This window comes from Macrotis lagotis, chromosome 1 (assembly GCF_037893015.1).
Source record: "Macrotis lagotis isolate mMagLag1 chromosome 1, bilby.v1.9.chrom.fasta, whole genome shotgun sequence".
NCBI classification, from domain to species: Eukaryota; Metazoa; Chordata; class Mammalia; order Peramelemorphia; family Peramelidae; genus Macrotis; species Macrotis lagotis.
Window position 1 is genome coordinate 195,263,956 of NC_133658.1, and position 16,395 is coordinate 195,280,350.

Here is a 16,395-nt window from a genome sequence, read left to right on the forward strand (position 1 = left end):
AGTAAATTGTTTTTAGAAAGGAAAAGTGGGGCCATATGACTCTTTTATTTGATAAAAATAGAGATATTTAGGATGAATAATTTTTAAATGTACTAAAACTTATTTAAAGTGTGAGAATTTATAAAATCTGTAAACTGCAATGATTGGTGTTCTACTTTATAATTTTAACTGATTGGTCAGATTAATTAATTAATTTTGACAAAGTGCAATAATATCTCTAATCACTTGATGCCTCCTTGTTTAACATTAATTTAATGTATTAAATATTTGCTGATTGCTTTCTTTGTTTCCTTCAGCTTATGAGTTGCAAAATTGCCCTGATCCTCCACCATTTCAAAATGGGTACATGGTCAACTCGGATTATAGTGTGGGGCAATCCATATCATTTGAATGCTACCCTGGATATGTTCTAATAGGCCATCCTGTCCTTACCTGTCAACATGGGATCAACAGAAATTGGAATTACCCCTTTCCACGATGTGATGGTATGTTAGTAAATATGTTATAGTAGCATCTTTTCTCTCTTTTGATACTGTTATGAACTTTTTGAAATTTAAAAAAAAACACTTTTTCTGCATGTTCACCAGTGTCTTTGTTAATATTCCAACATTTATTTATTTATTGTTCAAATATTTGTGCAATTGTATTGTATAAAATAATGACTATTTATTGGACTTTGTAGAGCAATATGAAGATATAGAAGACATAGTCCCCGCTTTCAAGTAATGTATAAGGCAAGTTTGTAAACATCAGTAGTTGTTGGTTTATTTGTTCCTTCCTTTAATAGAGAGTTACTATAGGACTTAGGAAAAAAAGATCATATATTTTGGGAGGTAAGGAAGCTATAGGTCAACTCTTTATAGGAGGAGAAAGCTTAAAGTTATGGGAAGATTTTAAGAGGAAAAAGATGTAGCTGTGGGAGGTACCTTTAGATTAGTGGGTGAGTAGAAAAGGTGAGTATTTTAATTAGAGAAATTAGTGAGAATAATGATGCAAAGTCAAGAAAGTAAGTCCTTTGGTGAGTTGTCCAGTTTAGCTGAAATATATTTTATCTGGAGGAAAACAGATGGACAAACTTGGAAAAGTAGTAGTTTGGAACCTGATTATGAAAGTCCATGAATATATACATTCATGCATTTGGGGGGAAACTGATTAGCTTAAAACTTTAAGGTAGTTATAGTAAATTATCATACTAATTAGAAAATAATCTTGAACTTGGACTAGGGATTTGGGACATTGCATATACTTTCAGATTCAGAATAACTCTTGACTAGATTTTCTGAAAATTTTTTCACTCTTGTTTTTATTAATTGTTAAAAAAAATTCCTCCTGGGTAGGGAAGGAGGGAGAAATATATTTGAAAATAAATGATAATTTATAGCAAGTGATGTTAATAAAATATGTGCACCACTTTGGGGGGGTGGTCAACAAGATCTTTTCAGGGAATCACTTGATCCTCATAACAGGCCAAAGATCAAAACTATTTTCATAAAAATACATAATTTTGTCATTAAAATACTCCCATCAAACTGATATCTTATTGTCTGATCTTGCTATCTCTTATACTTTATGTTTCTTCCTTAAGGATATGATTTCTCTCTCACATCACATTCAATTCAGATCAGTCTATGAGAAAAATGTAAAGACTGGCAAATTGCCTTCTGTGGGGGTGGGGGGAGGGAAGTAAGATTAGGGGAAAAATTGTAAAACTCAAAATAAAATCTTTATAATTAAAAAATAAAATAAAATACTCTTATCATTTCCAGCTACATATTTGTATGAGACTATATTTCTTTTCCAATTAAAAATAATTATAATAAAAAAGAATTATGTAAAGTTGGAAAAAATATCCCTTTCATGTAAGGATAGGAATAAGGATTGTACCCGAGATTTTACTGATATAGGTAACTCTCCAGAGAGGACCTTTGAATATAGATCAGCACTTTTTTTCTGAAACTTAAAGTCTTAGAGAATCCTGGTAGTAGCTCCCACAATGTGATCTTTTCAGGGTTAGGGTCTTTATCATCCTTATGATAGGTTAAAGGTCAAAACTATTTTTATAACAATAATTTGTTTTCTTATTAAAATACTCCTATAATTTCTAGCTCAATATTTGTGTGAGGCTAGATTTAATGCCTCACATACTTTAATCAAAACAACATATCACAAAAATATTGAATGCAGCAGATATGAGAATCAAGATGCTTTCTTTCAAATCAGACATTAAAGACTTGCAAAAATATGTAAAACTATATTACTTTTCTCACTGTATTTTTTATTTTGAAAAAGTTATTTTCATAAAAATGTAATTTATGCCAATGACAGATTTATTATTTTAAATGAATTAATAAATGACTATTTTAACATTTTATCAATTTTATTTTTTGTACAAGAAATATTGATAGATATAATCCTCATAAACTAAAGCTATTTGGAATTCTCAGTAATTTTTAAATGTATAAAGAAATACTGAAACTAAAAGTTTGAGAAGCACTGGCCTAGGTCATTGAAACTGAGTGACTTGCCTAAGTTTATATAGTCAGTTATATTGAAAATCAAACATAAATTAAGTTATTCTAACTTTCAGGGCCTCTCTCAATCCCTAGTGCAATATACTGCCTCTGTTTAATTGGATTATACAAGATTTAAGTAAATCACAGAGACTATAATAAAACTGATGTTTTAATACTGACCAGTGCTATTCCTTGTTATAAAAATAAGAAACCATTAGCTTTTCCAATCGTAGAATATTAAATACACATAGACCAATGGTTCAAAAGCAAAAGATTCTAGTTTTTTTTTTATTTCTGTTGAAGGTTAGAAGTATAAACTGGGAGATATTTTTCATTATCTCTCTATTTTTTTCTTTGCTAGCCTTATAATCTCAAGAAAAATGCATTAAATAATTCCCTAATCTTGAGCCTATCACATACCTAAATAACTTTTGAATAGGCCTTGTAAAGTTGATATTTTAGAAGAAAGAAGATTCACCTAATTCTTTATTCCATATAAAGTTTTTCCATGAAGACTTTCAATTATAATTACCCATTTAAAAAGTTTGTATTATTCAAAAGTGTAATCAACCTACAAATTGCTTTGAATTTTTCAAGCTAATAGATATACTTGTTTCATTCAATTTTAGTTTGAATTCCTTGGTTTGTATCATTTAAGTTATAAAGTCTTAAAGCAACAATCCTTTACCCTAATGAAAATACCTTCATCACCTTTTTTACACTAATGATAACACAATGATAACGTCTTTCAAAAATGAGATCAAATTAACACTAACAGATTAATGAATAGATTTTTTTACCATAATCAAGTGGGAGATTAAGATCTAGTATTTAGACTTTGAATTGTGACAAAAATAGGTTTCATTTTAATTTTCTTTAAAGGTAATACCAAAATATACTTTCTATCATACTGAATAGAACTATTTAAGATGGAAAGAACAGACCAAGTCCTTCCCTTTACTGGTATTGACTGTGTAACCCTGAGAAAGTCAACAAACTTCTCAATGACTTGACTCAGACAACTCTCAAAGGCATTAAATTGCAGAGGAAATACTTATCTGTATTGTGGTGGGGCTTTCTTTATAAGTTCCACATCCAGTGAAATCACAGGCTCAGATAACTTCTTCCTTTTATGTAACTACCTAAAACATCCTACCCCCAAGCTATTTGGCCTACTGTATAGAGGTCTGAACCTGGATTCAAGAAGACCTGAGTTCAGATCTAGCTTCATACACATACTACCTCTGTGACCCTACTAGGCATGTTACTTAACCTCTGCTTGCCTTAATACACTAGAAAAGGAAATGGCAAACTATTCCAATATTTCTGCCAAGAAAAACCTAGAAACTGGCTGACACAACTAAACAAACAAAAGCAACCTTCCCCTCCTTTACAATACAACCAAGACTATTTGGGTACTATGGTATTACTACCAATGTTAATTTTTATCAAACTTATAGGGGAGGTTAAAATTCTCATTTTTTTGTTGATACCTAGTAGTACACTTATTATTTTTGCCATTATCTACATATTTTTCATTGAGTTGGTTATTTTCATATAATAAATGTTTCATTTTATTTTCTTTGTTAAAGGTCTGTAATGTAATCTATATAATTATATCATCATATTAAGGATTAACTCTTTTAAAAAGGACAGGATGATATCAAAAGTACTTTGCTGAGTAGAATCTATGTAATTAAAATTTTATCTTCTTTTTATATCTAATCTACAAACTCAAGGAATCATCCTCAAACCAGAAGTGTTTTGTTTGTGAAATCTGATATTTGTAAAGAAAAAAAAGATAATATAGACATAGTTGACAGTGTTGAGAGATGTGATAAAAACAAAACAAAACAAAACATGTGTTTGACTACTACATCATGCATATATTAGTTGTATGATTCTGGAAAAGTCATTTAAGTTCTCTGAAATTCTATTTCATCTTTTATAAAATGGGATGTAATAGCAATGAACATAGGGATTCTATGAGTATCAAATAAGATTACATATAGATGTGTATATGTATATATATATATAAAACTTTGTAAATGTTAAATAGCTATCTGAAAGATTATTATTATTGTTAATAAGATGACTAAAATTTTCAGCTAATACTTAGGCTGGCACATTTAACATTATAAGGTTTGGGAAAGATTATTCTGACAATGATGTTATGAGATATATGGGAGAGGAGGGTTGTTCTCGTCTTTCTGATGATAATGATCCCACTGATGATTAGGGAAATAATTACAACTGACATTTATAGAATGTTTTACATTTGACAAAACATTTTACATACCTTATATCATTTGCTTTTCATTAGAACTGTCTGAAATAAGGATTACAAATGTTATTATTTTCACGTTATAGAAAACTAAAGCTCATTTAACAGAGAAGTTTAAATTATTTATGCAGGCTAACACAATCACTAAGCTTTGCACCCTCATAGTCTTCCTGACTCCAGAGATTTTTGGCACTTCATCCACTACAATACTTGGGGATTTTCTATCATTATCAGATAGTCTGTTGAAACTCAAATCCATGCATCTTGACTCTGAGCTCATGATTATTTCTTTTTCCTTAAAGATGACAATATAATAGTTGATTAATAAACAAACAGTGCTGTTTACACTTCCTATCTACTCTTCTAGATGTTTTCTCTTTAATCTAGAATGGTCTTAAAAATATATTCTTCACAGATTTTTTATTTCTTGATAGACCAAATACATTGAAAAACCATATAGCTACTAAAAGAAGGCAAATAAAATTTAAAAGCAATGGACTCATGAGCATCTAATGAAAGAAACAGGTCCTTGGAAAAAAATTCCTTTTGAATTCTTTTCAGTACTTTTGCAGAATTCTAATTTTGTATCCACTCAAAAATTATTGTTCACCAAGCCTTTATTAAGTGACTCCTATGTTGCAAGCATAAGGAATCTGAAACTTAAAAAAATGAAATATTTCCTGCCTTCAGAGAATTTGCATTCTGTTTTCAGAAACAGCATGTATATGCTTAAGTATATGCAAAATAAATAAAGTTAATTTAGGGGAAGAGTGGTATAAGACTTGAGCTAAACTTTTGAGGAATTTAGATATTCTAAGAATCAAAGCTGAAGGAGGGGAAGCAAAGATACCCAAGAAGAATGCTTATCAGGAATAAGATTTCAAACTCCAATTGCTTTTCTCAGATGAATGATGGTAAAGTGTTAGCTTAAAATAATTCCATTAAATACATTTGTAAAATTCAAGATATTTAATTCCTCTGATAAGAACTAATAATAATCCTGAAGATAAGATAGCTTAAAATATTTGTCAAGAGAAATGCAAACAACATGTTAATTCATTAATTGAAGTTGTTTCTTGTTCATTTACATTAAGTTGCATTTGATTACAAATAGTAGATCTAAATTAGATTTACATATGAAATATAAATAATAACAATATTTTGTTATCTCAACAAAAGTGTTCTGCCATCTAAATGCTTTCATAATTGGTATTTTTAAATGTTTTTTTGATTTGTCTCAGGAATTTTAGATTCAGAAGTAATGAATCTAAGAAGAAATAACTTGGGAACTTATCTTTGAGTATTTAGTAAGAGAATTGACAACTTGGAATATTGACAGTAATTCATGAACAAATATGGGTTGCTTATCTAGAAGACAAAACAATCTTAAATTCATCCAATAGGTTTATAGGGTTTGGTAGAGGATTGTTTGCTTTTGTTCTGTAATAGCAAGAACTTATATTTATATAAGATTCTCATCTGAGGTCCAACAGTTGGTAAAGAAGGTTTTATTCTCCCTAGCTTATATGTAGGGAACTGAAGCTCAGGAGTTGAATGAAATATAGGACTGGGTTTGCTGTTATAAGGAAGTATCAAAGTTTCACCATCTCTCAATATTGGAAAGCATATTTTAGAGGCCATCCAGTCTGAATTGTAAAAGCTTGTTGATTGTTTGATTAAAATACTTGAGGCCTCATGTCTCTAGTATCTTTCTTGGACAATGTCAAGAACTCTGGGAATTCCACTTCTGTCCCCTGGAAGAGTCTACTAGTAGTAGGGTTTTGTACTTCCTTACCTCCTTAAATCATGTGTTCCTTTCTTCAGGTTGTCATCTCTTAAACCTAGAGTTTCTGCTTCTAGCTCCCTACTGCTACTATATCTGGGAGAAGCAAATTCTGCTTTCTTATCTTTGTCCATTATCTTATCTAAGGCTCTCTTTGTAGCTTTCCAAGATTAAGATTAAATTTGTCCCCTCTTATAGCTTGACTCAAGAAAATTTATCCCCCAACAGAGAGGCTTTAGTAATTAAATATGAATTTTTTATGTCTATGAAAGACATAATCCAAGTCCTAAGGTAGCTTCCTCATGTTCAAACTTGTTAAATTGCCTAGAAAAACTTTCTGTACCCAATGACTCCATTCTCACTTTAAAGCTAACTCATGCTTTTCAATGTGACTTTCAACTTTATCATTAACTGAAACTTGAAACTCATTAATTCCGAGATTCAGTGGCTCCATTTTAACTCTAAGATATACAAATTTATCTGTTTGACTTTTAAAACCTTTTCTATTCTAACCTTTGTGGGCTTAATGTTCTTCTTCACTAATTCAGTTAAAGAAATAAAACTAGCCTATTCCCCATATATGAAACTCCAAAAATCCTCTCATCTGACCACAATTTATTGATTTTTCATCTCACCTTCTGCTTTCCCTTATATAGCCCTATTGTTCATCTACACTGTCACCTCCAATCTTTTAACCCCGAATTCTCTCCCAAGCTAACTCTTCTGAACCTTTCTTCTCTTTTCCCTATCTTGACTTGTTAGTGAAGCAATTCAGTAATACAGTCCTACTTCCTTGAATATCTTTCCCCCCCCTTACATTTTGCTGAATATAGCCTTCCAAGCTTCAACCTTGGATGTTTCCCACCATTTACCACCTTCATTTCTGCATATATGAGGCTCAATGAAACATTTAAGGAGGAAATCACACAGCAATTCAGGTATGTTGTTGAGTAATTTCAATGACATTTTCTTGGCAAGGATACTGGAATAGTTGTCTTTCTCCAGCTCATTTTACAGATGAAGAAACTGAGACCCACAGCACAATAAGTGACTGTGACTAGATTTGAATTCAAGTAGATAAGTTTTCTTGACTCCAGGTCCAACACTATACACTGTGCTACCTAGTTATCCTAGTTCTGCCTAGGTCTACCACAAATTTATGCTATAATCTCAATTTAGTCTGTCCTGTTCTAGGTAATCCATATATAGCTGTCTTATTCCATTTTCCATAGCAACTGTTCTAACATACCTCCTCATACTTCCCATGAAACCACACAGTTTTTCAGCTAAGCCTTGTTTCATTTTTTACAAAAATAATTGAGACGGTTTTCTTCCTTCCTAAGGCTAAACCTCTTACCTGCTCAAATGATCCTGTTCCACCCCATCTCCTTTGGTACATTGCCTGCTCTCTCAACACCACTCTTACTTATTTTCAGTCTCTCCCAGTCTATTTTCTCATTCCATACTGCCTACAAACATGACTATGCCTCCTCCATGCTAAAGAGGAAAAAAAAAAAAACCCAAAAAACCAAAACCCTTCACTTAGTTCTTCCATCCCTCTTAACTATTGTATCACTGTTTCTGCCCTCTGTAGCTAAACTTGAAAAGGAATTTATAGTAATTACCTCTATTTTCTCTTCTAAGTAAATCCTTTATTCATCTTCTTGACTAACCATTCCACTGAGACTGCTCTCTCCAGTGCTCCCAATGATCTCTTACTTACCAAATCCAATGGCCTTTTCTCAATCTTCATTCTCCTTAAACTCTCTGCAGGCTTTGACAATATTAATCCGCTGCTCCTTGATACTCTGTAGGTTTTTAGGTTTTCCTGGTTTTCTTACTACCTTTTTATCTACTCTTCAGGTCTATTTTGCTGGATTCTCAACCAAATCATGCCGTTCTATTGTTGCTGTCCTGCTTTCTTCTCTTCTACTATATTACATTTGAAGATTTCATCAATTTCCATGGATTTAATTACCACCTCTGCTGATATTTCTGAAACATACCTTTTCTGCTCCAAACTTTTTGTTGAACATTATTCACTGCTCAAACTGTCTTTCAGATACCTCAAACTGTTATGTCCAGAAGATAACTTAAACTCAGTTCAAAGCTGAACTTAGTATCTTTTCACCTAAACTACCTTTTGCAAGGAAAATAAAGTCAAAGTATTCTGATTGCTACATTATATGGCATGGTATAGCATATTGTTAAGAGATCAGTGTCCATGTGTATATGGATGAAAATAAATAATTTTTTTTAAAAAAAGAGAGCATTATCCTAGAGATAAGGAAGATTTAGTTTCAGTCCCAATTCTAACACATGATATATATCATTTGTCTGACCTTGGGAAAGACACTAATGCATGCATTCTTTTGTTAATAGTCTTAAGTCTTCAAATTACAAAGTACCTGCTAATATGTATTGAGAAAGAACTTCCTAAAGAAGAGTTACCTACTCTGGTCAAGGTTCCCTGGTTTTAATCTTGACTCTACCGCAAAATTTCTTATTATTGGACTAGTCATTCTTTCCTAAATTTTTGCATCTCTGAAATGAAAAATACTATTTTTCCTTTGTCTATTACTAGGACAACAAAAGTCATAAATTAAAAAAAATTTTGAAATTAATAGAGCATGAAAAATTCTCAAAATTGTTGCCTGTAGTAAATATTATTACTAATCAGAGTCTGAATAAAAACTGAGATTCATTGAAAGGTGAAATGTGGAATTTGAAATCTTGGAATAAAATTCATATATATATAAATTTATCTTCTCTGTTATAAAAGGTGTGCAAGATACTAATTTTTAGTACCCATAATGATGAAGGCAGCTAGTGAGTACTTCATAAAAATTATGCCATGTTTAATTCTATAAAAACTATTCAATATTTTAGTATATTCATTAAAGAATGTTTTTATAACTCACAAAACCAACTAAGATGAGGGGCATAGACCTATGCTTCAATGAATGAATCAGATATAAAATAAATCTGTATGTGTGATATATATACACACACACACACACACACACACACACACATTCAGACTTAGTATTTATATGTGTATGTGTATATGTATGTATGTATATGCATAAGTGCATATACTTATATATGTGTTAAGGTAGTTAGATTTTACAGTGGGTTAGAGATATGAACCTGGAGACTGGAAGGCCAGAGTTCAAGTTTGACCTCATGTACTAACTAGCTGTGTGACCCTGGCCAAATCACTTAACCTCTGTTTGATCAGTTTCCTCATCTGTAAAAATGGGAATAATAATAATAAGACTCATCTCCCAGGGTTGTTGTGAGAATCAAATGAGAAAATAATTGAAAAGCACTTAGCACAGTGACTGACTCCTAGTGTTATATAAATATTAACTATTATATAATCAATGTTATTTGTTTTAATTTATTATTTCATAGTAATACATAAATATATGTGAATATAGGATCTTGGACTCATTAGTTCAAAGGATTATATAATTATAGCAAGATGGGATCTTAAAATTATCTTATGCAATCTTCTTTGTTTAAGCAGATGTAAGTTCAGGCCAAGTGATTTTAATTGGCTTTCCAGTAGTCATTCACCTATTAGTGACAGTTATGAATCATATGCATATTTTCTAACTCTAGATCCAGTATTCTTTCCTGTTTCCTCCCAACCATATGAAATCACATAGCTTAATATATATATATGCATCTATATATTTATATATATACATAAAGCTGCACATGAATATGAAAAGAACACATACTACATGACATATATATATGTGTAGAGAGAGATTATATTGAATTATAGATATTTATATATTTTACACATTTTTATATACACATACATATATATGTATATATTGTTATATAGTAATATAAAGGGCAGCTAGGTGGTATAGTATTGAATGCTCATCTTGAAATCCAACTTCAGATCCTTACTAACTTACTGACTAACTTACTAAGTAACTATGAGCAAGTCACTTTAACCTGGTTTGCTTCAGTTTCACATCAGTAAAATGAGCGGGAAAAGGAAATAACAAACTATTCCTGTATCTCTGAGAAGAAATCATGAAATGGGGTCACAAAGAATCAGATATGACTGATTAATGACTGAACTATAAGAACAAATAGCTATATAAATTTCATCTTCAACAGGTCTTAAACAAAATTGATTTTTGTTCATATCTTTGTTATCAGACTTCATTTAAAGGTATATGTGATCTCAAAATTTCTGAAGGAAACTATTCACAGTTTTCATAGAATTGAGTAAGTTTAGGTACTTAGATTCCTCAGAGACTCATGGAAGATCTGTTCATTCATCCTCATAACTTAGGAATACATGAAGCGAAATCAGCTAATAGGTCACAGCTATCATTTCAAGTGATTCCACACTGCTGTTGAAGAATTTTGTACCTCCCAGGCAACTTGGATGGGAAAATACCAAAAAGATCCTGTACAACCTTGTTTTAGGTTCTTAATTATTCTCTTATCTCTTGGAATAGACTTGTGAATTTTATTTTAAAGTAAAATGGAGATGGTGGTGAAACAAAGTTATTTGAGATTTCTTTTTTTGGTTATTAGATTTAGATATGAGAGAGATCATTAATTAAATTTAATTCAGTAAATATTTATTTAGTGTTTACCATATGACAGGTATTAAACTAGCCATGGAAGATACAAAGTCAATAACAAAATGTAACAAAGAAAACTAAATAGGCCCAGTCTGACACATAGGAAGCAAGGACCTCAGGGAAAGCAATTTTACCAGGGAAAGCAATATCTACATAGGTACTTACTAAATGTTTCTTGATTGATCCAATGATTGATAATGAAGGCTTATTAATTCTTTTGATTTAATTTGAAAGTAGTCACATATTTTCTAAGATTTCATCAAAGGAAGATCAATTAGACCTTGAATAGACTATATTGGTTTTGTCTACTAATTAATTTGTTTTATCTCACTTTATACAAGTGAAGCCAAATAATTAATATACCAATTGTAATTGTGGCCACATTAAGTGTAATAAAGGGAGGAAAGTAATTATTATTGTCTTTATTGTGAAGAATTTAAACAAAGTTCTGCATATTAAATTTTCTGGCAGAAATTTAGTTAGTTTTACTCATTGAATTATATCTACTACCCTGGGTTACCTCATTTGAATATTTATTAATTTGATGTCTAAATGCATAACAATTTCTGGAATCAAAGTCACTTGGATTTGTGCTGTGACTTTATAAATAGCCCAAGTGGGCTACTCTGCTGTCATACTGAAGGGGCATTATGGGTCAATAGAATGAACAATTGAAATGAGAAGCTCTGCATCTGAGTCCCTTCCTTCCTTCCTTCCTTCCTTCCTTCCTTCCTTCCTTCCTTCCTTCCTTCCTTCCTTCCTTCCTTCCTTCCTTCCTCCCTGCCTCCCTGCCTACCTTACTTCCCACATGCCTAATCAAAAAAAAAAAAAAAAAACAAAGCCTGAATTCTTCCCCAGACTGAATCACAATCAAGAAATATTCTTTTGGTATCTAGGTAATACAGTGGATATACCTCTAGGCTTCTAAGTTAGGAAACTTAAGTTTAAATTCAGTCACAAATATTTACTAGTTGTGTGAACCTAGATAAGTCACTTATTCAGTTTCCTTGGTTTCCTTATCTGTTAAGTGGAAATAATTATAGCACATAACTACAAGAACTGTTCTAGGAATAAAATGTCAGTTTTTCTAAGTACTTTGAAAACTTCTATGTGCTAGATAAATGCTATGTATCATAATCATCATCATCATCATTACCATTGAATCTGGTATGATAAGTAAACTAAACAAGATACCAAGCACAGCAAGAAATTATTGTAGATATAGTGATGCCCCCAAATCCAGCCTTGTAGGAGAAATTCTGCAATGACAACAAACAGAAACTTGAAGAAAATAATGCATTTCCACAAGAATTACTATAGGAAGAACTACTATAAGAAGTGAAGCAAGATATTTACAAGTGAAATAGAGCCTCTTCAAGAGAGAGAACCAGAAGAAGAAATAGCTCATAAGTGAAAGTAGTGAATTTTATTCAAGGAATAGACTCCCTGAAAACCAAGGTAAAGCAGAGAGCTTAGAAATATCAGAACAATGTAAAAAGTTTGAAAATTATGGAAGCAAATATAAGATGTGTTAGATTCAAAACAACTGATGTGGAAAATTGATCAAGTAAAACTAAAATTAATTAAACTCCCTGAAAACATGATTAAAGATCAAATAAAAAGTTGGAACAGTATATTTCAAGAAATAATGTATAAAAACTGCTTGGATCTATAAGAAGCAGTAGCCAAAGGGAAGTTAGAATGAATACACTGATCTCCTTCTGAAAAAACATAATTAGAAAAAGATTCAGCCATGGTCAAATGTCAGAGCTACCCATAAAAGAACAATTAATGCAAACATTCAGAAAGAAAGAAGTTATGAGGGGGTAACATTTGGGGTCAGATAAGACATAGAATATTCTGTCATAGACAAGAGAAATCTTAGAACGTAATATACCAAAAGGCAAAAAAAAGGAAAGAGAGAGAGAGAGAGGGAGAGAGAGAGAGAGAGAGAGAGAGAGAGAGAGAGAGAGAGAGAGAGAGAGAGAGAGAGGAAAAAAGAAAGAAAAGATATCTCAAATTTTACTCTTGAGTTCATGAGCTCTCCTATCAGCTCTCTGAGGTTTGCTATTATATTAATCAGAGTTTATGTCTTTCAAAGTTGACTAACTTCAAAATATTGGTTTTTTAAAAAATAAATTGTTGTTCTGCTTCTGCTCATTTCACTTTGTATCATCAGTTCACATACCTTTCCACATTTCTTTTTGTTTCCTGAAATCAATCTCTCTCTCTCTCTCTCTCTCTCTCTCTCTCTCTCTCTCTCTCTCTCTCTCCCTCCCTCCCTCCCTCCCTCTCAATCTGCCTGTCTGTTTAGGTCTATAGACCTTCCCTAATTCTCTGAACTCTGGGCAGACTTCCAAGCTGCTTTCCAGAACAGTTGAAGCAATTCACAGTTCCACCAAAAAGTGCATTAAATTACCTATTTTTTTCACAATCCATCTAGCATCTGTGATTTTCCTTTTTTTTTGTCAACTTTGTCACCCTGATGACTGTGAGTGTAAGGTAGCACTTTAGATAGTTTAATTTGCATTTTTCTAAATTATTAATGATTTAAAGTATTTTTTTTTTAAGAATGGCTACTGGTTTCTTATGAAAATTACCCACTCACATCCTTTGACTATCAATTGTTATAAATTGGACTCAATTCCCTCTGTATCTTAAAAATAAGACTTTATTCAGAGAAGCTTGCCACAAAGACTTCCCCCCTACTTTTCAGCTTTTCTTATAATTTTAGCTGAATTGGTTTTGTTTGTGTAAAACCTTTTTAATTTCATGTAATAAAAAACTGTTCCTTTTGTCTTCTGTGGATCTCTCTCTCTTGTTTGATCCTGAACTCTTACTCTATCCATTAAATCTGACAGATAATTTAGGATACCCTTAAGATATATGCATTTTTATATATGGACACTGAATGCATTCATTTTTATTGGCTATTTTTTACAAGTTACAAATTATGTTTCTCCGCTTCATCATCTTGATTTTTATTTAGAAGTGTTAGGCAGGGGAAACAGGAAATACTAATATTGTTGGGGAAAAACAGCAACAAAAACAAAAAAGGTTATAGAAATGGTTTTATTTTATAAAGCAAAGCAAAGAATGAACAGATAAGTGAAACAATTTTGAATATAATATATAGAATTGATCATATGTATTTTTAAAAAGTAAGCAATATGAAATACAAGTTTGTGGTTAAACTTTTTGTATCCTGTGGGCTTATTTTTCTGGTATTTAAGTTTACAATAAAACAATTATTTAAAAAACAAATCTTTAAGTGTCATATAAATGTCAAGTATTATTTTATTAGAAATCTTATAATAAAATTTTAAAAAGCAAAGTCATAGGTAATTAAATAATTTAGGCATGAAGGAATTTATTGATGTAGTGATATTAGACAAGGCATATCCCATCCCATGTCTTATTTGCTTGTTTTCTTCTTTTTCAGCACCTTGTGGGTATAATGTAACTTCTCAAAATGGCACAGTTTATTCCCCAGGATTTCCAGATGAATATCCAATTTTAAAGGACTGCATATGGCTTATTACTGTTCCTCAGGGACATGGAGTTTATATCAACTTCACCTTGCTACAGACAGAAGCAGTGAATGATTACATTGCAGTCTGGTATGTGATCTTAAGAAAAATCATTAATCTGCATAATTTGACTTTGACTTTCAATGTCTAAAATTTCATTTTTTTGGTGCTAGGTGATTAAATATAAAGTTTAAAATAAATTCATAAAATTTATCCTCAAGGAAAGGCTAAATAAGCCATATGTATTAAACTTCATCATAGCTCTGTCATTAGAACATCCTATCTAAATTTTTACCAGTTTTTTGAGGGGGGGGATAAAATATGTCAATATCTAATATCCAAATGATTTATTATTTTAAGCTACATGGTAAACTTAAGAGTTTTTTTTAAGAATGCTATAAAATTTGTTGTAATCCTTTTTTTGAGGGGGGGATAAAATATGTCAATATCCAAATGATTTATTATTTTAAGCTACATGGTAAACTTAAGAGTTTTTTTTAAGAACGCTATAAAATGTGTTGTAATCCTTTGCCTTTACAAGAAATTGTATTAAAAACATTGCATATTATTGAATAAACATATACAATTGAATAAACATATACATTGCATTATTATTAAATAAACATATACAATTGAATAAACATATACAACGAAAAACACAATCTAGTCAATACAAGTTTAAAATAATTACAAGCATGTTTGTTTAATGTTTAAGTGAAAGATAAAATTCACACACAGATATATCCATTTATAAACATGTTCTGTTTTTTAAATTTTTAAATATTTTGGGGTATTTTTAATTTGAATTTTTTTACTTTAACTTCTCTACTAATCAAATCAAAGGAATTTTGATATTTCATGGCATTTATAAATATGAAACTTAGAAGATTCAGCATGTTTTATCAGTTTCTCAATGTATAATAATATTAATATGTCATCTTATGAATTAAGAAGAGATTTTTGAATTTCTTGAGTTAAGGGAACTCAACACTTTGCTTTTGATGATAATCTTTCATTTCTCTCAGATCAGATTTTGGTAAACAAAACAAAACAGCATTTATTATTATTGTTACTGGTATAGCAGATCTAGGTGACCTGAATTTTATTATTAATGAGCTCTCTAATTTTAAACATCATTTATCCTCTCCTTGTCATCATGTCTAATGATAATAATTGTCTCTGCAGTATTTAACTTTTAGGATTGTTTTAAGAATCAAATGAGAAATTTTATTTGAAAGCACTACAATGCTCTTTATAAACATAAAATAAGATAATGGATATTTTTTAAGATAATGGAATCCTGAATCGTAGCTTAAATTTTCTGGGTATTGGTTTTTTCAACTGTAAAGTGAAAAGGTTTACTTGATGGCCTGCTAACTCCAGTTCTGCAAGTCAAGGAAAGGTCTCCCTTAAACTTCAATTACAATTGGCATGTATAGCACAACTTTTGCCAAACTGCTGCTGAGGGGAGGAGGGTGAGAAGGAAGATTGGTAGGACAATGTGTAACTTATAAATATGTAAGAAGATGAATGTTGAAAACCTTTCATAACATACAATTGGAAAAATAAAATATCAATAAAAACAGCAGCAACAAAAAAAAAACCCTGGTATTTATAGTGTTTTAATTTCATTATTAAATTAGATCAGGAGTGCTTAACTTTTTGG

General features: G+C 31.0%; 1 protein-coding gene across 1 annotated transcript in view; it reads left to right on the forward strand.

The window, feature by feature from the left end:
- The window catches only part of CSMD1 (CUB and Sushi multiple domains 1), a 2,413,561-nt gene that overhangs the window by 2,076,951 nt on the left and 320,215 nt on the right, over positions 1 to 16,395 (forward strand). Inside the window, exons 49-50 of the mRNA XM_074209535.1 lie at positions 297 to 485; positions 14,642 to 14,819. Coding sequence (XP_074065636.1) covers positions 297 to 485; positions 14,642 to 14,819 — 367 coding nt within the window. The remainder of the gene's footprint in view (positions 1 to 296; positions 486 to 14,641; positions 14,820 to 16,395) is intronic.